The following is a 21,079-nucleotide window of genomic DNA, read 5'->3' on the forward strand; positions in this document are numbered from 1 at the left end:
CCACACAGCGCGGCTCGCGAGCGGGGCTCAACGTGGTTCGGCAAGCCCTGAGCATAATCATCAAAACAATCAACTCAGTTCCAGCTGCAGAAGGGATTATTAGTGCCAATTTAACAGGTAGAGAGATCATCACAGCTCTCTACCTGCACGGCTGGCAGCTAAAAAACAATTTTTGATTTGTAAAATGGAGCAATTCGATCTTGAATTATAAAAGAAACACAGATGCCCAAACATCATCGCGTCAGGGTTACAGTGTTTCCAAGTCAACATGAAGGTAACACACTGGGCAGACCCTAGATACATGCTGAAATGCAGCAATCCAAGCAAAACAGCCATGGCAAACCTTAGTCAGGACCCCAGCTACCTAAATAACTTTGCTGAGTGAGAGCCGAGTTGCCATTCGGTTCTGCATCCTCACCTGCTGCCCCACTGCTGAATGCAGCCTGTCAGATACTCTGTTACTTTTTTTATACTCTCCAGGTCTCCATGACAACAGCTGAGCAAAAGGGGAAGCCGTGATTGGATGACTGTGCAGGAGGCCCCCTCTGTAGTCTGGCTTCTGGTTTCTGACTCGGCCAAGATCAGCTCCACCAAACTGATCAACTCTGGCGCCTTTAACTGGAGCACAAACTCCTCTCGGCGTTTCTGTAACACAGCAGAGATACTCTCGAGGTGAGTCCAGGGGCAAGGTATGGCCAATAACCTTAGTCACGTTCTCTCAAAGGGAGGAATTTAATCTTTTACATGACAGAAACTCCATTTGCATCTGGCTTAAAAACTGTACCACGCCCACGGCTGGGAAACCATGCAAAATATAATCCCTCAACACTCCAAAACAAGGCACCTCCTTCCTGCACCCCAATTTCTCACACTGAATCTACTTCCATCCCATGGCATCTGGCTAGAAAGAAACAGACAATTCATCCATAAACCGGGACACAGAGCTTGCTCTCCATGCATAAGTGTAGCACAGCATCTTACAGACCAACTGGGGTGCAGGTAGCGAGTCTGCTATTATGCACCTTGGTCCCCTAGACACCATGGAAAACAAGGCAGTGTAAAAAGCACCTCCTTCCTTCTCCCACCCTAAGAGGGACCGGAAAGAATTTAAACCACTACCTGAGGAGTTCTCTGGTCCCTTCCCTGCCAGATCCGAGGGATGTGAATACAGGCCCACAAGAAATCTAAGGATGCGGTGGGATCAAACCTGCCACAACACAGAAAAATTACAGTAGGTTCAGGAGTAAGTTTGAGATTAGAGATGACACAGCCCTGAATTAATACACATACATACACACACACTGACAACTCCAGAAACTGCTAGTGCTTTGGAAGAAGGGAATGTCTGCAAATATAATATTGGTACCTGAAAGACTCACCTTTGCTCCCGGTTTTTGCAAAGCAGAATCTTGATGCACTGGTGCAGCGTGGTCCAACTGGACTGGTGAGTAAGGAGAGCCAACAGATACGGGCGAAAAGAGGGCACCTGAGACCCAGAATAACCTTTAGTCTGGAGAGAACAGAGAGAGATGAAAACACTGAGGTGGAGGGGGTAGGAGTAGCACAAGAAGGCTCATGGAAAAACCCAGAGCACAGGATGAAGATTGTGCATTGAACACGAAAAATAAAGATATCGGATTAGAGCAGTAGTGAAGCCTAACAGTTAGAGCAACTGAAAAGAAGCCAAGACTCGGTTCCAGCCTTGCTCGGGCCCTGCATGTTCCTGGGCAAGTCAGCCTTTTCAAAACATATTTGCCCATCGTTAAAACAGAAGAAAATCTAGCCCCAGGTCTGCGGGGCACTATGTAACTGATCTCTGTACAGTGCTGAGAACCTGGGAGAACGACCAAGATTCCAGGATAGCAGTGATATGGAATGCAAAATCCCACTCAGAACATTCACTATAGACCCTCCTCAGACAGGCTGTTCAGCTGTGGAATTGGCATCACTGTGTAGCGTGCTCTTATCAGTGGCATGAGAACAAACTTCTTCCCCACCAGCCAGTCCACTGGAACAGACTGAGGGATTCAAGTCTTAAAGAATGGGGCTCAAGGAAAGGGCTGCTGTTTAAGATTCATGCCTGGCTGAGAGATTCTTACCTTGTTCCAGGAAAACAGCAACTTTTGCTGGAGGTCTGGGCAGCTGCTGATTACTTCAGGGTCCAGCATCTCCAGCCAATCATTAAGAAGGCCTGAGAACGGTCCTAGACGAGCAGCTTCAGCACTAAGGAGAGCACAGCACAAGTATCAGGAAAGGTGCCACAAACCAGAGTCACCAATACCAACCACCCCAAGACTCACCTGCTGCTATCTAGCTCCTTCTTCACAGGCGTCTCCTCTTTCTCCTGCAGCAGCAGAGAGCACACCACAGCAATTGGTCTCATGGCAGGACACCGGGATGTGGTCTCAATGGTAACCGAAAAGAGGACTGTCAGAAGCTCCTCCAGGTAAGGAGAGCGTGTTTCGATCAGACCTTGAAGGACTAAGAGAGAGAGGAAGAGACTTCTTTCAGAGGCTTTGGGAAGCAGCAGGGATTAGTGAGCCAGATGATTGTATCTTTCACAAAGCCACTGAGTACTGCACTCTCTTACGGTGAATCTTTGGCTGTGTCCAGACTCAGGGGTTTTTTCGAAAAAAGTAGCCTTTTTTCAAAAAAACTTCACCTGCATCTAGATTGCAGCCGCGTTCTTTCGAAATTAAATCGAAAGAACGCAGCTTTTCTTTCTACGGCGGTAAACCTCATTGCACGAGGAAGAACGCCTTCTTTCGAAAGTTCCTCTTTCAAAAGAAGGCGTTCTTGAATGTAAATAGGGCTTCTTCGAAAGAGAGCATCCAGACTCACTGGGTGCTTTCTTTCGAAAAAGCAAGCCGCTTTTTCGAAAGTTCCGCGTGCAGTCTAGACGCTCTCTTTCGAAAAAGCCTCTTTCGAAAGAGGCTTGCAGTCTAGACATAGCCTTTGTGGGAGAGGAGGCAGTCTTGGAACTGCCCTCTTTTTACAGAAGCTCCAATTCGCTGTGGAAGCAGCACCCAAAAGCAAGCTGTGCGCCTCAGTTCCTGACCCAAGTAGCTTGTAAACCATAGGACAGAATGCAATAAAAGGAGGTAAAACAAGACAGCAGCAACCTTCCAGAAGGTCAGAACCCTTGATCCAGGCAGTCTCCCCAGCTCCGCTCTCCCACCACGCAGTGGAACCAGCATGCACCTCTCTGTTCTGTCCCCATACCAGTGGCAGTTCCAGAGAGCAGCACAGAAGGATGTACATACCTTTGCTTATGAGTTCTGGCTCCACAGTACACTTCTCTCCAGATTTCAGGGTAGCAATGATGGTGCGTACAGTGGAACTGACCACGTCAGGATCACGACGGAATGCCAGAGCTTCTGCCAGGTGCAGGAGCCCCCCTCGAACTGCAGGGAATCACAGCATCAATACCACTATGCCACACTACGTCCTCCTTTGGTCATTCAGCCATCCTTGCTGTGGCTTCTTTCATAGAAATTCTTCACAACTCCTCTCTCTAAAAGCTTAAACACCTGAAACCTGCACACCCTAGCACTTTCACACCCACCCAAAAACCCCAACTGAGAGTGCTGGTGCCAGCGTCACAAGCATGTACAGCCAGATGACCCTATCGCCAGCCCAAAGGCAGTTAAGGCCAGATCTCAAGCTTGTACTTCTGTCAGTGCGCTCCAAAACCCCCACCATAGAAATCCGACCAGATGATGGACAGCAAAATAAACAATGGCATGGAACTGTTTCACCTTGCAGTCTCTTGCCTGTGTTAAATCCGGGAAGACGACTTACACATCTTCAACTCTGATTTCCAGTCCTGAGAGCCCACCAAACCCATTGGCATGCTCTCTAAAAAGCCGTCAGCTGATGGGCCTTTATGGCAAATCATCCTCATGATTTATCATTTTGGCTGAGTCCTGTCCCTATTCGTGTCACTTCAACAACATGTGGATATGAGCACACTCTAATCTCCCCCAGCCTCTCTCTGTCTGGGGCATTTCTATATTGCTCACCCCATGCTGAAATGACAACCCACCCCATTTCATTCTCAGAATGGGGTGGAGAAATAGCCCCCTAGGACTGAGGATCTGGTTCTGATTTTAACCCTTCTCTGTCCCCTCCGAGATGCACATTTTGCCCAAAGCCTCCTACCATCACTGATCCTATGCCTTGAAGAGTACTGCACAGCAAAGGACTTGAGCTGAGCACGCAGAGGTCCATCTTCCACAGCAGGACTCTCCAGCCACTGCAGCATCTGCATGAGAACTTTAAAGAAGAGCGAGGAGAAGGTTGTGTCCTGGGGTACGCAGCGCTGGGAAGAGAACATCAAAAGTTACAGAAGTAAAGCTAGGCAAGGGACAGCTGGGAGACCTGGTGGCAGTGAGTGTCTGTATGAAGAGGACCAGGCAATAATGCCTGCAGCATGTATGGACACAGACAGGCCACCTGGAGCCCCAGCTCTCAATGTCAACTCTGTGGCTTGCATCAACCCAGTGCATGTCTGGAAAGACTCACTTGCAAGGATGCAGAACGACTACATAGCTCTAGAGCCGCGCCTTCCTTCACTAATACAGCACATCTCGTGAATCCTTCCCTGCTCTGACAGCTAGTCAAGGTGTTTGGCTCTACTGCAGTTACCAGACCCCAGGAGCGAGACTGCTAGTGCTCCAGGCTCTTGATTTTCTAAAGCGGCTAAGTTACCTGCTCCCTTTCCCTCCGCCCCCCACTCCATGCTGGACAAGAGCCCATTCTCACATGGCTCACCTGATACTGGTACAGCTGACGCATGAGTGGGCAGGAGATAAAGTGGTTCCGGTGCATGGCCATCACCAGAGCCCCACTATGCGGAGAGTTCATCAACGCGGCCACTGCCTGGAGAAGACGCACTGTAACTCCTGTCACGGGTTGGTTCCCTTGGCGGATGCGAGATAATTCTTGACCCAGCGCTTGCTGTAATGCCAGGGAGATCGGGCGTGGGTTCGAATTCTGCCACCGGGGATCCGGGTTCAGTGGAAACAGCTGACAGAATATTAAAGATTGCAGACTTGGATGAGAACAAACAAACCAATGGACCATCGGCACAATGACAGCCACTGCATCAGTGGACAGGTTACATATGGTTGGCCCGACGCGGAGAAATTACACTTGGCTTTGAAAGCGTACATTAGAGGGGACTTAAAGGCACCTGCTTGCCAAATACATTAGGGACCTAGGGAGGTACAGGCAAGGCAATGTCTATATAGATCAAAGACTACGGATATAAATATTCTGCATTTACACAGCAACTATTGTTCAAGTATCCACAAGCACGTCACAAATATTTATGAGCTGAATTTCAAAGGTCAGCCCACACAGCTAGGGAAACCGAGACACAGAGAAGTTAACTGATTTGACCACAAAATTACTAATAATGGCAGAAGTGGGTCTCAGCCTCCCAAGATCTTTCCATCATTAATTCCAGGATCTTTAAAACAGCATGGCTCCCACCCCCAAAAGCTTATAACTCACTTCCTTCAAGCACTGTGAAAGCAAGTGGTCAGAGTTAATCAAACAGGCTCAGAATGTAGATCTGGAAAATTGCAGGGTTATAGAAGGGAACAGTTGCAGATGAACCTATTCTCCAAGTAACAGATGCAGTAACAATACCTGAAGAAACAGGCCTGCCAGGTCATCCTCAGGACCCAGGACCCGGATCTGAGTCAAGGCCCGGATCCTGCTCTGTCCTTGTGGTGTCTCAGGACTAGTTTTTGGCCTTGGAGTGTCAGCACTGTCTGCAGAGAGATGAAAGAACCCGGTTAGGCAAGTGTCTCCAATCGGGATCCAAATGAAGAGATTTGCCCTAATGTTACAGACCCCAAAGCAAGAGACCTAAATAGCAGCTTTTTCTCCGTAGACCAAACAAGAGCTAAACAGCATGAGAAAAACAATGAGGTTAGAATTCGTAATACAATTCTTCAAAGAAACTAGAATTCCTCTCCTAGCCCAGGAGTGCAGACAGCGGAGTCCTAGTCTGGGCTGATGACCATTGGGGGCGAGCAGTGGGTTTGGAGGGGACTAAAGGATTACAAAGCAGTCCACATTTTAGAAAGATCAAATTGGGTCTGTGCCTGACAAAGGCTGAGCTGGAGGATTGGTCAGTTCTTTATGGTGCATGACTAGTTAAGCTTTGCAATACCTCGGCGTGTTGGCAGGGAGGTGGTGAGCAGGGAGTGGAAAGTCTGCCCCCCTGTAGCTCCTCTCTCATGCTGAACCTCTACGAGATGAGCCATGTAATCTGAAAAAGGACAAAACATGAAGCTGATTTTGAGATGCTCCCATTCTGCAGGGAACTTACACACCTTTCGCATTCTGAGTAAGCAGAGAAACCCCAGCAGCAACAAACTTTTTCTGATAGTCAGAAATCACCCCCAAACAATCCTCAGACTCATGAGCCAAGCTAGAAAATGCTACCCTCTTGAGAAACACCCCCCAAGCCTATTCAAACAGGTCCTCATGGACAGCAACGGCTGCCAAGGTGGCCCTGATGGAGATCAGGTTGAGCTATCATGGATCCTCTAAGGAAGCTACACAATTATTTGAGATAACAAAGGAGGTTTTAAACAGCAGGTCTAAAAAGAGACAGATTTTTAGACAGCCTAATCTTAAGCTCTTACTCTTGTCCATGATGTTCTGCTCCAGCGTCTGAGGGTCGTGGGACACAGCCTGATCCAGGTACTGCAAGAGTTTACTCATACTAGAGACAGGGATCCCAAAGGACTGGACAAAAAGAAGCAATTGCTGCGGTTCCAGGTCCTGCAGTGCTGAAACACACCCACATAGACATGGCTGGTCAGAATCTCCCAGGTCCGGAGTCACGTATGTATAAAAGGCATGCTCTTTAGCAGGTCTGTGTGGTTTAGACATACCATCACTGACACCTTTGCTAACATGGCTACTCAGGGCCTCAAGCCAACACTGACAGATGCTTACAGATTTCTCTTTGCCCTGTACAGACGCGGCACGTATTTTCTTTCATACTGCATCCTCCAGTTAATTCACTTAGTGGTTAATTTGATCCTCCATTTAATGTGAACAAAACCTCAAGAACCAAATCATTTGTATTAAAAATAGCTGCCACCCTCTCTGTTGATGGCTGCAGGCAGGAATTATTGAATAATTCAATCACTGATTGAGAGAGCTGTCATTTAATTAGTAAGGAAGAGAAAACCTCTGAATGCAAAGAACAGCACTGAAGAGCTACATGATGCTAAAAGGTGCAGCTATAAGTTATTTTATTCAGGCACTGCTACTGACATTGTGAGCATCACCATGTGGTATGCAAGCTGTGATATGCACGCTCCCTAGTGGTCACATGTATAATATTTTCAATAGCTTAATCCAGCCAAAGGAATAGAAATGGATTTGCTTTAAGTAAAAGGAAGGCCTAATTCCACATCCCTTGCCCCTCTTAAAATAAATGGTAGGGCTCAGTAGTCAAGCTGGCAGTACAAATCCTAAATAGGTGTTAGATGCTGAACAGTTTCCTGGCTTGGTGCAAATGCCAAAACTGCAGTCAGTGCAAGACAAGTGTGGACAGAGCTCAGGGGTAAGCAGAAGGCACAATGCAAGCTATTCTAGGAGGCTTGATGGTGGAGTGGAGAGCTGCCTAAGAAGATTCCTCCCTCTGCTCTCCATTGAATGGGGCTATTTATTCACCTTCCACTTGGATTAAACTGCATAGGCCTCATGATATCCAGTCCTAGCCCTTAAATACTTTATGCTCCTCTTCCCCTCTGAAGAGAAAGGCACTGTATATACACAACACAGACTAGCATGTATGGGGTAAGTGAAGACTTTACTCCAGTGATTTTCAACCTATTTACCATTGTGGACCATATATGCAGCTGTGTGTTATGTGCAAAAGTGGCCCTAGATGAGCTGCTGGCAACTGGTGCCCTAGGCAAAATACGTGATTGGCGCCCCTCACCTCCAAAGCCCTCAATGGCCATTTATCTTGGCGCCCTAGGCAACCGCCTAGTTTGCCTGTATTGACAGGCCGCCACTGGTTGTGTGGGCTTCATCCATGCTACATACTACCTCTCTGGCCCTGATGATGTTACATCGGCTGCCGCTGTGTGCTGATTGGGCCGCAAGTGGTCTGCAGGCTGAGAGTCACTGTAAGGTGCCCACTTGGACTAGCCCAAAGTCCCTAAAGCTCTGTTTGAAGGCAGTGGAAGCAAACAGCCTAGTGAAGCAAGGCAAGAGGCCTGTGCTTGGTGCCTCCCTGCTGCAAAGAAAGAAATCCAAATGTGCTAACAACAGAAAGAACCTCCCCTCCATCCCTCCACTCACATCTTGGGACCCCAGCAGAGGTATCTACAGCACCTATGGGATGAAGACAACTGAGACCTCAAAAGGAGCTGGTCTAATTTTTCATGCAGCATTTCCAAATCTTTCATTGGCGTGGGCAATCCATCCCCCAGCACCACCCCTGGGCCCCACTCACCTGCATCCACTAGGCGAGGGACCTCAGAGCGGATCATGCGCAGCTTCAGCCAGTCAGGAAGCAGCAGGGCCTCCTCCGAAGTGTCAACAAGAAAGGCGGTGGGGAGGGGCTTCTTCTCTGGGAACCAAATGTCCAGCAAGGCGCTAAAGTCACCTTCCCCTGCGTATCAGAACAATTACAGAAGGTATCGCACATGCATATATACACACTGATATACCTCACTATACGCACTGATATACCTCACCCTCCTCTGCCAGGTCACTTCCTTGCTAAGAGGCCGCAAACACCTGCTCTGCTTCACCAATGAAATACGAGTTTAAATGAAAAGAGGGAATGTGAGCCATGAGCCAAATGGCCTGACTCTCACACCAGGGGAGAGAATTCCTATCAGTATCATTTCAAATTGGATGCTGCCCATAAAAACAAAGTTCAAACAATCTGCTGAACTAAAAAAAAAAAAAAAGGATTTTCAATGTTCTCAATAGCTTCTAGGATCTTGTGTATTATTTGTTGGGCATAGAAAAGGTGTTTAAATCAAACAAAGGAAAAAGTAACATGTGCATCAATTTGTAACTTCAGCAGTCTCGCACTATGTCCAGAAAACATGAATTTGTAAGCACTGTGCTCCCTGCCCCGTACTCTTCCTTCAGTGGTTGCTTCTCAGAACTGTCTAGTCTAGTATTTGGAATACAAACTAGCACCCTGGTAGGCACTCCAGTTACACCAAAGAGCAACACAGAGGAATACAGATACTCATGGTCCCAAAAGGGCTTATAGGCAAAGGGACCGGAACAGTGAGAGATGGTACACACTGGGACTTGAGCTCAGATAACTAGAGTCTTGCAAATCTGCAGATATTCACGAGTATCCGCATCCATAGATGGGAATGCAGATACCCTGGCTCATTTTTGCAGATACGGATACAAATTTTGTATCTAGAATCCTAAAAATCTGTGGATATCCGCAGATCATTTTTGCAGATGCAGATACCATATTGTATCAGTGCAGGGCTCTACAGATAACTTTCTAAGGCCCAAAGGGGAAGTTAGTTAATGGGGACTGAGTGCCTCCCCCCTTTCTGAGCCTTTGAAAATTCCCACAACATTTGGAATGGCTAAAAGAACCCAGATGGGAGGAAGAGAGTAAGGGGGAAATATGATAGAAGCCTATAAAATCATGACTGGTGTGGAAAAAGTGAATAAGGAAAATTTATTTACTTATTCCCACAATATAAGAACTAGGTATCACCAAATGAAATTAATAGGCAGCAGGTTTAAAACAAACAAAATGAAGTTTTTCTTTACTCAATGCACAGTCAACCTGTGGAACTCCTTGCCTGAGGATGTGGTGAAGGCTAGGACTTTAACAGGGTTCAAAAAAGAGCTAGATAGATTCATGGAGGTTAGGTCCACCAGTGGCTATTAGCCAGCTTGGGCATGGGTGGTGTCCCTGGTTTCTGTCTAGATATGGGTGGCAGGAGAGGGATCACGTAAGGATTACCTCTTGTGTTCCCTCCCTCTGGAGCATTTGGTATTGGCCACTGTCGGTAGACAGGATACTGGACTAGATGGACCATTGGTCTGACCCAGTATGGCCATTCTTATGTTCTAACTATAGACCATCATGGCTGGGATAACTGGCAGAGTGATGGGGAAGTGGAAAAAAACATGGAGGCACACTGCATTACACACCTGAGTCCACGCTCCTTGGTTTTACAGCAAGGAGTAACTAGAACAGATTAGAACTAGCTGATCTAGTCAAGATGTAAAAGCAGCATGCAGGATTTGAAGAGGTGTGTTTTGTTATGGCCTTTGATAGCTAGGAGCTGACGACCCTGCAGAAGGTACCAATCAATGCCAGACATGCCTCACAAGAAGGCAGATCCCCAAGCATGGGGCAGAGGTCACATGCACGTTTAAATTACAGGTTGGACTTCCCACAAACGGGACTCCCTCATCCAGCAACATCTGGGGTCTGGCAGGACCATGGGTATTCCTAGATCAGGAAGTCCTGGCTGAGAGCCCCAGGGGGCAAGAAGTCTAGCAGCTCAGAGCCCGGGTGGGCTGGGGTTGGGACCTGCACCAGATCCCTGGTAGTGCAGCAGTGTAGCCCCAGTAGCAGGGCCGGGGACATGGCAGCCGCAGCAGCCCCAATAACGGGACTGGGGCAGGAGATGCAGCAGCTGCGGCAGCCCCTATAGTGGGGTCGGGCCCAGAGATGCTGCAGTTGTGGCAACCCAAGTAGCAGAACTGGGGCCAGGGAACTCCAATGTGGAAATCCAACCTGTAGTGTAAATGGTGGGTTGTCAATAATTTGTCTCTAATCCACCGTCTCAGGATTTCAGTAACTCAGACAGAGGGCAGGGTCCATTTCAGAAGTGGGCGAGGTTTCGCAGCCTGCAATGCACAGTACGTCACACTAGATCAGGGGTCTCCAAACTACGGCCCGGGGGCCGGATGCGGCCCGCGAGGCCCTCTCATCCGGCCCGTGGAGACCTTTTTGGATTCAAAGGCAGAAGAAGTGAGATTGTTTCAAAACCCATTTGAAGCAGATGTGGCCAGTTGCCCAGATGAACTGCAGCTGGAAGTCACTGAGTTGCAAGCAAATGACCTCCTTAGGGACAAGTTCAAAATAGGACTGGTGGGTTTTTACCAGTTTTTGCCCAAGGAAGACTTTCCTAATGTCAAAACTTTTGCATCAAGGTACCTTTCAATCTTTGGAACAACATACCTGTGTGAACAAACATTTTCAAGAATGAAATACGTGAAGAACAATTTGAGAACAAACTTGTCCGATGATAATCTCAGGTCACTGTTGATGTTAGGGACAACAAATCTAAAGCCAGAAATGTCTGCTATTTTGGCATCCAGGAAACAATTTCACCATTCACACTAATACAGGTGTTCATGTGTAGTGTATGAATGTGTTATTAAATAATAACTGAATAAAATAATATTAAATACATAATTAAAAACAACATCCATGTTTTGATTGTTTTTTATTTGGACCTCAAGTGTGTAGTCGGCCCCCGAACTGCTGTTTGATAGTTAATGCGGCCCTCGGGCTGAAAAGTTTGGAGACCCCTGCACTAGATGATCACAATGGTTCCTTCTGACCTGAAAGCCTGTAAATCTAAATGGCCCGGCTTCCTGAGCAGTGCAAGATGTGGACTCAGCTGCTTCCTTCCGCAGGACGGTGGAGCCTGGAAGAAGTGGTTATGTCCCAGACTCAGAGCTGCAACTCGTGTGAACCAGTTTCAGTGCACATTACTAACCTTGAGGTGGTCCCAGCGTCAGCAGAATGACCATCGCGTGGACCACAAGGATGTGCATAGTGGCCGTTTCCCCACTAGTCCAGCGAAGAAACACCTGATCTTGGGACTCAGACTGTAGGAGGGGAAAGCAAAATGAACAACCATGAAAGACAGCACCGAAGTATGAAAGCTAGGAGCGAGAGGTGCAGACAGCTGGAGGGAAGAGGACCCACAGAAAACCCAGGGAGATGCTTACCCAGCTGTACACTTCCTCCCCTTCTTTGCTCTGGCGCATGCGCTTAACGTAGCAAGAGAAGATGGAGAGCAGCGCAACCAGCACGGCCTCTGACTCAGCACAGTACGAGAGTTTGGAGAAGAGGTGAGACATGATAGTGGAGCGTTCCACTATGAGCCTGGCCACATCCTGGGGAGAAGAGATGCATGAAAAATCATCACTGCCTCATCCAGACACTCCTGCTTCCCTCCACAGCCCCCTTCAGCACTGACTGCCAGAAAGGCTATTGCCCACCTGTTCCTTTCCTGGATCAGTCCACTGGTCTCTCTTGCCACATGGGCCACGGGGATGTTTTGGATGGCACTGCAATCTTTGGGAGGTGTGCAACGCTGGAGCAGGTGTAGCACAAATCACCTTCCTAACTTAGCACTGACAATGCCCCTTCCACTATGGCAGGGGTGGGCAATAATTTTTTTGTCAGGGGCCACTTCGGAAATTTTTGAAGTGGCCCCGGGCCACACAGAAAGAGGTGGGGCCAATATACTTCCAGGTTCCCCACCGCCAGACAATGATTGGTCTGGGGGTGAGGAAATGCCTTTGCCCCTCCCGCCCCCCACGTTCCCATGCCCCTGGCATGGGAGTAGACCTCCTGCACTCCCCTGCACCTAGGCCAAATAGGATCTGGGGGCAGGGGAGCACACAAAGCCTCCTCCACCCTCCCCATGCCCTGCTAGCAGTGCACGGCACTCCAAAGTGCCACGTGCTCCTGGCAGGGCGGAAGGAGGCTTCGTGCGCTCCCCCGCCCCTAACTGGTCCCTAACTGGCCTCCGCGGGCCAGATCCACCCGCTTAGTGTGCCAGATCCAGCCCATGGAGGCCCTTTTGCCCACCCCTGCACTAAAATTCAGAACTCCAGCTTTGATTACTAAAAAATGTGCCCAACTTGTCATGTTATTGTGCCTCACTCCCGACTTCCCAACATTTATTGTACACCTAGAGCTGCAGGGTTATGGCAAATGCTCTCCAGCTGGGTTCAGAGACTGCACACTCTATCCGTGCTGGGATTTTTTCTTTCTTGGAACCGATCTGTACTCTCCTAGCCACCATCCTATTGCAGGTGACTACTCACATCCCATCTCAGAACACCAATATGAAGCCTGACTTCCAATGTGAAACACAAGAGAGAAACAAGAGCCGCCCACATGTGGCTTGTAAACTCATTAACAGATGTCTAGCTTGTACAGTAAGTCTCTTGCTCAGTTACAACAGATCTCTAAGGGTACGTCTACACAGCAACATTATTTTGAAATAAGCAGCGTTATTTCTAAATAACTTAGTCTGTGTCTTCACAGCCGGCAACTGTTTCAAAATAATGTCAAAATGCTGTCAAGTTGGAGGACTTCTTACTCTGACTTCTGTAACCCTTATTGTACGAGGAGTACGGGAAGTCAGAAGAAGAATGTTCTGTTTTGAAATAAGTGCTGTGCAGACGCTCCCAATTTCCAAATAATCTACGCAATTGACGTAGCTCAATTTGCGTAGCTTATTTGAAGTTGAGCCCTGCTGTGTAGAAACACCCTGAGTTATGAGCGTGCAGTTGTTACAGTGCAGAGTGGTGTGAACAACAACAGTGTTTCCGTGGGATCCCTTAATCCCTTTTCTCACCAAAGAGAGGTCGTTGTGCTGTCCTTGATCCTCTATGGGGGCGTGCTGGGAAAGGTACACCAAATAAGCACTGATGGTCTGAGGATCAGTCTCCATGTGGATGGCCTGGAAAGAGGTTTTCCAGTTAGAGATAGTCAGACAATAGCAACAAGCACTAATAAATCAGGGAAAACTCCTTATCCCAATATATATATTGAGCCAACATCCCTTGGGTTCAATTAAGCATCAATAGGGCAAAGAACATCCTGCCTTCACAGCAGGCCATGCCTATTCCAGCCCCCCACATCTAATTCCTCCAGCTGCTCCTAGTCACTTACCTGTTGCAAGGCAAGAGATGTAGTTGTCCTAACACTGTCAAACAGAGGCAGCCTAGGCAGGTCCCTTAGCAGCCACTGGTATCCCTGCAAGAGTTCAGAGTCACCAGAATCTTCCTCCATAGGGTGATCTTTTTCTTCTCCATCACGCAATCCCCCTTCTGACAGCACCAAGGACAGTCCCTGCAGGGAGACAGATGTACGATGGACAAAACCCCATGTATGCAATGGAAGAAAGAACTGGATCAGCATTTTCATACTGAATCATAAACCAAGAACCCTCCAATAAAAACAGGCCTTTAAACTTAATCCACTAACAATCTGAAAAGTGGTGAGTATGCACCACAGAAAGAAACATGGACTATGGGTCACTGGGACTGGTCATCTGTGTTTTAGCAGCAGCCCAAAGAACTCTCTTTTTAACAGTTAACCCGGGGGAGGTTTCAGACTACGGCACAGAGTGTATCAACAGGAAACACAAGGGAGGAGAATCCCCCACCTCTATCCTCCAGGTACCAAAAAGAGCAACAAAAATGATTAAAGGCCTAGAAAATATGACCTATGAGGGAAGACTGAAATAATTGAGTTTGTTTAGTTTGGAAAAGAAAAGACTAAGAGAGGACATGACAGCAACTTTCATGTACCTAAAACGGTGTTACAAAGAGGAAGGAGAAACATTATTCTCTTTAACCTCTGATGATAGGACAAGAAGCAATGGGTTTAAACAGCAGCAAGGGAGGGTTAGGTTGGACATTAGGAAAAACTTCCTGTCAGGGTGGTTAAGCACTGGCACCAATTGCTTAGGGAGGTTATGGAATCTCCATCATTGGCAGATAATGCCCATAAGGGCAGACAGACAGACATCTTTTGGGGATGATCTAGATGGTGCTTGGTCCTGCCAGGACAAGGGACTGGACTTGACCTCGAGGTCTCTTCCAGTTCTAGGATTCTAGGACTCTACATTCAGAGAGGTCTGCCGTCAACAGCATTTTCCCCATTTACATTCTATTGGGTTTACTCCTAGGACAACTGATGATGGTTACTCTGAGAACCCCAAGATCAGCAGTCTGTTTCTGAGTGCATAAATCTGCATCTTAAAACCAGCTTAGTTGGACATAATCACAGGACATAAAGAAAGAAAAGCCAGCTGTAGAACAGAGGTGGTGTCTTCACAGCCAAGAACAATGATTAACTTGATACATTTAAGAGGAACCCTTGAGATAGGCCAATCTTTCTGGGTAGCCTACGATCCTAGAAGGTCAGAACTCTGCAGCCCTGCCCCAACAAAGGTGTTAGCAAAGTACAAATGTCATTTGTTACATCCAGAAAAATGGAAGAAGGTGTTTGCTATTAGCCAAGGGCAGCATGAAGAAAATGAGGAACAAGATCCATTAAAAAGCCCTCCTCAGCCCCAATGCTGTCTGAACCCATGGGAGCGTGAAACTGTCCATCATTTCGGCAAGACGGCTACTTTCTGTTCTTACCTTCATGGCCAGCACTCGGGAGGCCACCTGTGAGGAACTGAGACGTCGCAGGAAGTAGTCCAGCACCTCACATGTGGTCTGCTCATCAGCTCTGGGGCCCAAGAGCAAATCCTGCAGGCGTCCAAGCAGCTGCCTCTGCTTCTGCTGTCTCTAGTGAAAGAAGGTGTCCGTCCAATGAGATATCAGAACCAGGCCACTCAAATCTCTGAAACAACCAACCCAGGAGGCACTTACCTGGCGTTTCTTGGCACGCTGCTCTTTACTCTCTCCCTCCTCCTCTTCCTCACCCGAGGCAGATTCATCAGCAGCATCATGCAGCAAGAACTCACAAAGGCATTGCACCGGAAGAACATCCAAAGATCCCTCGCTGGACTGAACCAAGTCTGCTAGCCATGGCATTGATTGGGACGAGGCCTAGGAGCAGGACAGCTACAGTGAAAAGCTGCACGAACCAGGATCTCCTGAATGTTTCCTATTTCACTGACTGGTGAGGGTCTCCCATTAGCTCTTGAGCAGCAGAAGACAGTCTCCTCAGAGGAGAGAAATAAGCCACTTTTCCTTGCATCTGACTCATCTCCTGCTCTCTTTCCTCCTTGGTCCCACAAACGCAAACTTCAGACCATCATATTACTGAGGTACCTTCCTGAGGCAGTTCCCATGCTTCCTCCAACCAAGAGAGAGGCCAATTCCAGTCTCCCAGATCTTCAGGAAACTCACCTGCCTCTGAATGATGTTGAGTAGAAAGTCTGGGTGGCGGCTGCGGCACAGAAGGTGTCCTAAGCGAAGGGACTGATTTAGGCTTTTCACCTGCTCCAGGACATGTGGTGGAGGTCTCCGTGGGGGGCCCCTGCCAGAGAAACAAGTAGCCTTACACTCAGCTAAATCCCACCCTCATGAAGATACCAACATGCACTGATTCATCAGTGCACAAAAACCACATGCATGGCAGAAAGGGGAAGGAAGCATTCTAAATGGAGAAGGAATGTCTCATTTGCCCTTCATGGCCACCGAATCCTCTCTCATCTCAGCCAGTCATCACTACCTGCCCTGCACCCAAATGAAAGTCTCTGCCTGGGGCTCTGTTCCTCCTTCAGCCTCATTTCTCCCTGCTTGGGGATGTCATGACTAGGGTGTGACCCTCTGACTGCACCAGAGAGACAAAGACTACTCACTGGGGGTCCAGACTGGTGAGCTGGGACAGCAAGAGGCTGCTGCTCTCTGTAATAGTCTGCTTCGTAGACGCAGCAGCCAGATGACCCTCAAATGCAAGAATCTCCTGCTTTTCCCGCTGGGATATTTGGAGCTCACGATTAATCATCTCTGTGCGGGTCTCCTCATCCGTCAGCGTGCAGGGGGGATAGGAGTAATTACTAGGAAGAAGAGGCACAAAATGATTTCACCTTCTGTGCTATGAATTCTGCATGGAGCAGAATCAAAATGCCACAACATTCAACGGGAGAGCAAGAAAATATGAGCAGACACACCAAGTGTGCAAGAAAAGCTAAGCCCTTTCCAACGAGCTATGTCACATGCATATCTTGCTTCACGCAGTCTGGCTTCATGCCGATTAGTGACAGCTGAGGGACGTGCCCTCGCTCTTTCTAGCCACAGCTGCTGTCCAGCTGGTTTCCCTTCCATAAGCTTTGTGCCCTACCTCACCTCCCACTACTCCTCAGCCAGAGAAAGGAAAAAGCCATTAGGTGTCAACAGTTCAGAAATCCATTCTCTTCAGGAGTGGGATGAAACTGGAAGAGCTGAATAATACTCACTTTGTCATGACCATTTCCATGAGCATCTTCAGGGTAGGATACTCCTCCCAGGCAGCCAACCCTGCAACCGGAGAGAAATGAGGAGTCAGGGGATGGGGCACCCAGTTGGGACATTTGACTAGATGTGCAGGGAGCATACCATGCTCCCTCCCCACACCCTGCTCCAAGTGCAAGCCTGCTTCCCCACACACTCAATCAGAACAGGGGCATTTGCAACTGGTCGTCCCCCCTCCCATTCATACTATGCTCCACGTAGCATCTGGTCCAAATTCCTTTGAGACATCCCAACACCAAGAGCTCTGTTTACACAGCTCATATGTATCAGTGGGAAGCAGGCAACAACTACATACAGCCGTCCTCATGTGCATCTACTGCAGTCAGCAGAGCCCCCTCCTGAGATACACTCAGCTGTGCTGGTGCTCTAAGAACTGCTCATAACTCACCAATATTTTCAGGGTTGAATGCAGCCACTACAAGGAGGAGAGGCCAGGCTTTCCAATAGAGGGTAGAGATGGCGAGATTTGGAGGCTGATACCTGGAAAAGGCATTGACAGAACAAGTTATTTTTATTCAGAGTTGCTTGTTCTAACCATTAGACACACTGCTTCTCTGCTTAGTTTTCCATTGTTTGTAGTCAGCATTGTCAGAGCCCTGCAGATAGATCAGTGAATATCCTTCTCAAGCGAGTGTGCACGGAAACCTGGAAGGATCAGCAGCAAAAGGTCAGACCTTCTCCAGAGGGAAGCCCCTACCAAGCCCATTCACTGGGAATCAACTGCAGGTTTTAGATCACCTCTTCTCCCATGGATATCCCACCAGATCAAGAAATTATTACAAGCTAGGGAAGGGTGCTCGTACTCTTGGACATAAGGTAAACTCCTTTGCAAGTAGGAGTTTCACATCTACAAGTCTTACCCAGGGGGCAGCTGGATGTTCTCTGGATGATGGTAAGTACACAGATTTAAGACTGCATCAATCAGTTGGATTCTCTCCACCCTCAGGACCTCTACATCTAAAGTACGGAGAGAATAAACATACTATAGACATGGGTATTTTGCTCATAATTCTTGAAGAAACATGCTAATAAACTGTACTGAAAGTCTAATCTCAAATTATTCTAGTAGTACAGACTTTGATGGTAATGTGACTAAGAATAATCATGATTTATAGAAAATCAGAAGCAACTCTATAAGGGTATGTCTACACTACAAAGTTAATTCAAACTAACGGATGTTAGTTTGAATTAACTTTGATAGGCGCTACACTAGCGCTCCGCTAGTTCGAACTTAATTCAAACTAGCGGAGTGCTTAGTTCGAACTAGGTAAACCTCATTCCACGAGGACTAAGCCTAGTTCGAACTTACTAGTTCGAATTAAGGGCTGTGTAGCCCCTTAATTCGAACTAGTGGGAGGCTAGCCCTCCCCAGCTTTCCCTGGTGGCCACTCTGGCCAACACCAGGGAAACTCTATTGCCCCCCCTCCCAGCCCCGGACCCCTTAAAGGGGCACGGGCTGGCTACAGTGCCCGTGCCAGGTGCAAGCCTGCCAGCACCCAGCCAGCAGACCCTGCACCTGGCACGGCTCGAGCCAGCCACCCGATGCCCCCCAGCCCTCCCCCTCTTCCCGGGACCAGACTGACGGCTCCCGGGAGCTTGCCCAGGACCGCAAGAGGCGGGCACCCGCCTGGTCAAGTGCAGACATCGTGGACCTTGTCCACGACCTCCGCACTAGGCACAGGAAAGCGGCCGTCTAGGGCAGGAGAGCTGCCAGCCTGGCCACCCAAGGAGCAGGTTTGCATGAAAATCAAGCTGGTCCACTGAGACCCCCGACCCTGAGCTCTGAGCTTAGAATGGCCATACTGGGTCAGACCAAAGGTCCATCTAGCCCAGTAGCCTGTCTGCCAACAGTGGCCAACCCTAGGGACCCTGGAGGGGATGGACCAAAGACAGTGACCAAGCCATTTGTCTCGTGCCATCCCTCTCCAGCCTTCCACAAACTTTGGGCAGGGACACCACTTCTACCCCCTGGCGAATACCACTCCATGGACCCAACCTCCATGACTTTATCTCACTTCTCTTTAAACTCTGTTCTAGTTCTAGCCTTCACAGCCTCCTGCAGCAAGGAGTTCCACAGGTTGACTATTTGCTTTGTTAAGAAGAAATTTCTGTTATTAGTTTGAAGCCTGCTACCCATTCCTTTCCTTTGGTGTCCTCTAGTCCTTCTATTATGGGAACTAATGAAGAACTTTTCTGTATGCACCCTCTCCACCCCACTCATGCTTTTATAGACCTCTATCATATCCCCCCTCCATCTCCTCTTTTCTAAGCTGAAAAGTCCCAGTCTCTTTAGCCTCTCTTCATATGGGACCTGTTCCAAACCCCACATCATTGTAGTTGCCCTCCCCTCTCCCACCCTCTCTCTTCCCCTCTCCCACCTCCTTTTCCCAGTCTCCCCCAGTTTTGTTCAATAAAGAGAGATTCTATTTTTGAACACAATTGTCCTTTATTTTGTACATCAGGAAGGGGGGCTAGGGAGGGGTAAGTGGAAGGAGGTGAGGGAGGAATGGGGTACGAGCCCCTGATGGGGAGGACTGGGCTGGCTCTGTGGGCTTCTGGGGGTGGAAGCTCTCCTGCAGCCCCCCAATTGCCCCCTCTCCCCAGATGGCAGCCTGCGGCAAGTGCAGCCGGAGCACCCCTGAGAACTGTGTGTTCGGGGTGGGGGTCGGGTCCCTTTAAGCAGAGCCCTCGGCTAGCCTGAGACAGCAGCTCCACGCTCTAAGTCCTAATCTGATGCCCTGCCGGCACTGTTCCCGGCCATCCTTAACCCCGGTTCAGGGTCCACTCTGTGTGGACTTGCTAGTTCGAATTAGCAAAACGCTAATTCGAACTAGTTTTTTAATCTGGATGCGTTAGTTCGAATTAGCTTAGTTCGAATTAACTAAGTTAGTTCGAATTAGCGCTGTAGTGTAGACATAGCCTAATATACACCCAATTAGGGTATGTCTAGACTGCAGGCTTCTTTCGAAAGAGGCTCTTTCGAAAGATCCGCCTGCAGTCTAGATGCGATCTTTCGATAGAGGAAATCCGCTTTTTTGAAAGAGAGCACCCAGCGAGTCTGGATGCTCTCTTTCGAAGACGGCCTCTTTACATTGAAGAACGCCTTCCTTCGAAAGAGGAACTTTCGAAGGAAGGCGTTCTTCCTCGTGAAACGAGGTTTACCGCCATCGAAAGAAAAGCCGCGTTCTTTCGAAATAATTTCGAAAGAACGCGGCTTGAGTCTGGACGCAGGGGAAGTTTTTTCAGGAAAAGGCTACTTTTTCCGAAAAAACCCCTGAGTCTGGACACGGCCTTAGGGATGTATTTAGTTTAATCAACTAACCTCCAGTGGTTCTCAACCTTTTTTATAAAATATTCCTTTAAAAAAAAATTATAAGTATCCCCAGTACCTACAGTTTTCAGACACACACTTTTTTGTCTACCATTGCAACACATTTTTTTAAACAACTTAATCGTAGCTGGGCAGGTGATGAGATTTGTGTGTGTAAAAAATACAAAAATAATAAAGGCTGTAAAACAAAACAAAAATTCAGTTTTCTCCAAATTTCAGTTGTGTTGACGTACCCCCCAGACTTCTCTCGAGTACCCCTAAGGGTACTTGTACCACTGGTTGAGAAACACTGAACTAATCGACTAGTCGGAGGAATTTCCTACGAACTAACCCTGCTGCACCTCTGCCTTTTAAATGTACTAAGAGCCTACTGGCTCTTAATAAATTTAAAACAGTGGTGCGCAGCATTTGGGAACCTGCATGAGACAGGAATCAGCAGTCCATGTTTGCACTGGGTCCCTCCTGCTTTGCTTTAGCCTT

At 48.2% G+C, this 21,079-nt stretch overlaps 1 protein-coding gene across 2 annotated transcripts in view; it reads right to left on the reverse strand.

Annotated features, from left to right (window-relative positions):
* INTS1 (integrator complex subunit 1) overlaps positions 1 to 21,079 on the reverse strand; it is a 41,357-nt gene that overhangs the window by 8,005 nt on the left and 12,273 nt on the right. For both annotated transcript variants that reach the window (XM_075899571.2, XM_075899572.2), the window contains exons 16-38: positions 18,129 to 18,225; positions 17,657 to 17,748; positions 17,214 to 17,274; positions 16,617 to 16,814; positions 16,162 to 16,291; positions 15,679 to 15,858; positions 15,445 to 15,594; positions 13,964 to 14,143; positions 13,647 to 13,751; positions 12,004 to 12,171; positions 11,769 to 11,880; positions 8,495 to 8,653; positions 6,663 to 6,809; positions 6,185 to 6,283; positions 5,656 to 5,780; positions 4,774 to 5,028; positions 4,162 to 4,321; positions 3,264 to 3,404; positions 2,301 to 2,481; positions 2,100 to 2,223; positions 1,380 to 1,510; positions 1,120 to 1,207; positions 419 to 645 (exon numbers count right to left, since the gene is read on the reverse strand). In XM_075899571.2, the coding sequence (XP_075755686.2) occupies positions 419 to 645; positions 1,120 to 1,207; positions 1,380 to 1,510; positions 2,100 to 2,223; positions 2,301 to 2,481; positions 3,264 to 3,404; positions 4,162 to 4,321; positions 4,774 to 5,028; positions 5,656 to 5,780; positions 6,185 to 6,283; positions 6,663 to 6,809; positions 8,495 to 8,653; positions 11,769 to 11,880; positions 12,004 to 12,171; positions 13,647 to 13,751; positions 13,964 to 14,143; positions 15,445 to 15,594; positions 15,679 to 15,858; positions 16,162 to 16,291; positions 16,617 to 16,814; positions 17,214 to 17,274; positions 17,657 to 17,748; positions 18,129 to 18,225 (3,310 nt within the window). The remainder of the gene's footprint in view (positions 1 to 418; positions 646 to 1,119; positions 1,208 to 1,379; positions 1,511 to 2,099; positions 2,224 to 2,300; positions 2,482 to 3,263; positions 3,405 to 4,161; positions 4,322 to 4,773; positions 5,029 to 5,655; positions 5,781 to 6,184; positions 6,284 to 6,662; positions 6,810 to 8,494; positions 8,654 to 11,768; positions 11,881 to 12,003; positions 12,172 to 13,646; positions 13,752 to 13,963; positions 14,144 to 15,444; positions 15,595 to 15,678; positions 15,859 to 16,161; positions 16,292 to 16,616; positions 16,815 to 17,213; positions 17,275 to 17,656; positions 17,749 to 18,128; positions 18,226 to 21,079) is intronic.

This window comes from Pelodiscus sinensis, chromosome 15, assembly GCF_052426305.1.
Source record: "Pelodiscus sinensis isolate ZL-2025 chromosome 15, ASM5242630v1, whole genome shotgun sequence".
Taxonomy (NCBI): Eukaryota; Metazoa; Chordata; order Testudines; family Trionychidae; genus Pelodiscus; species Pelodiscus sinensis.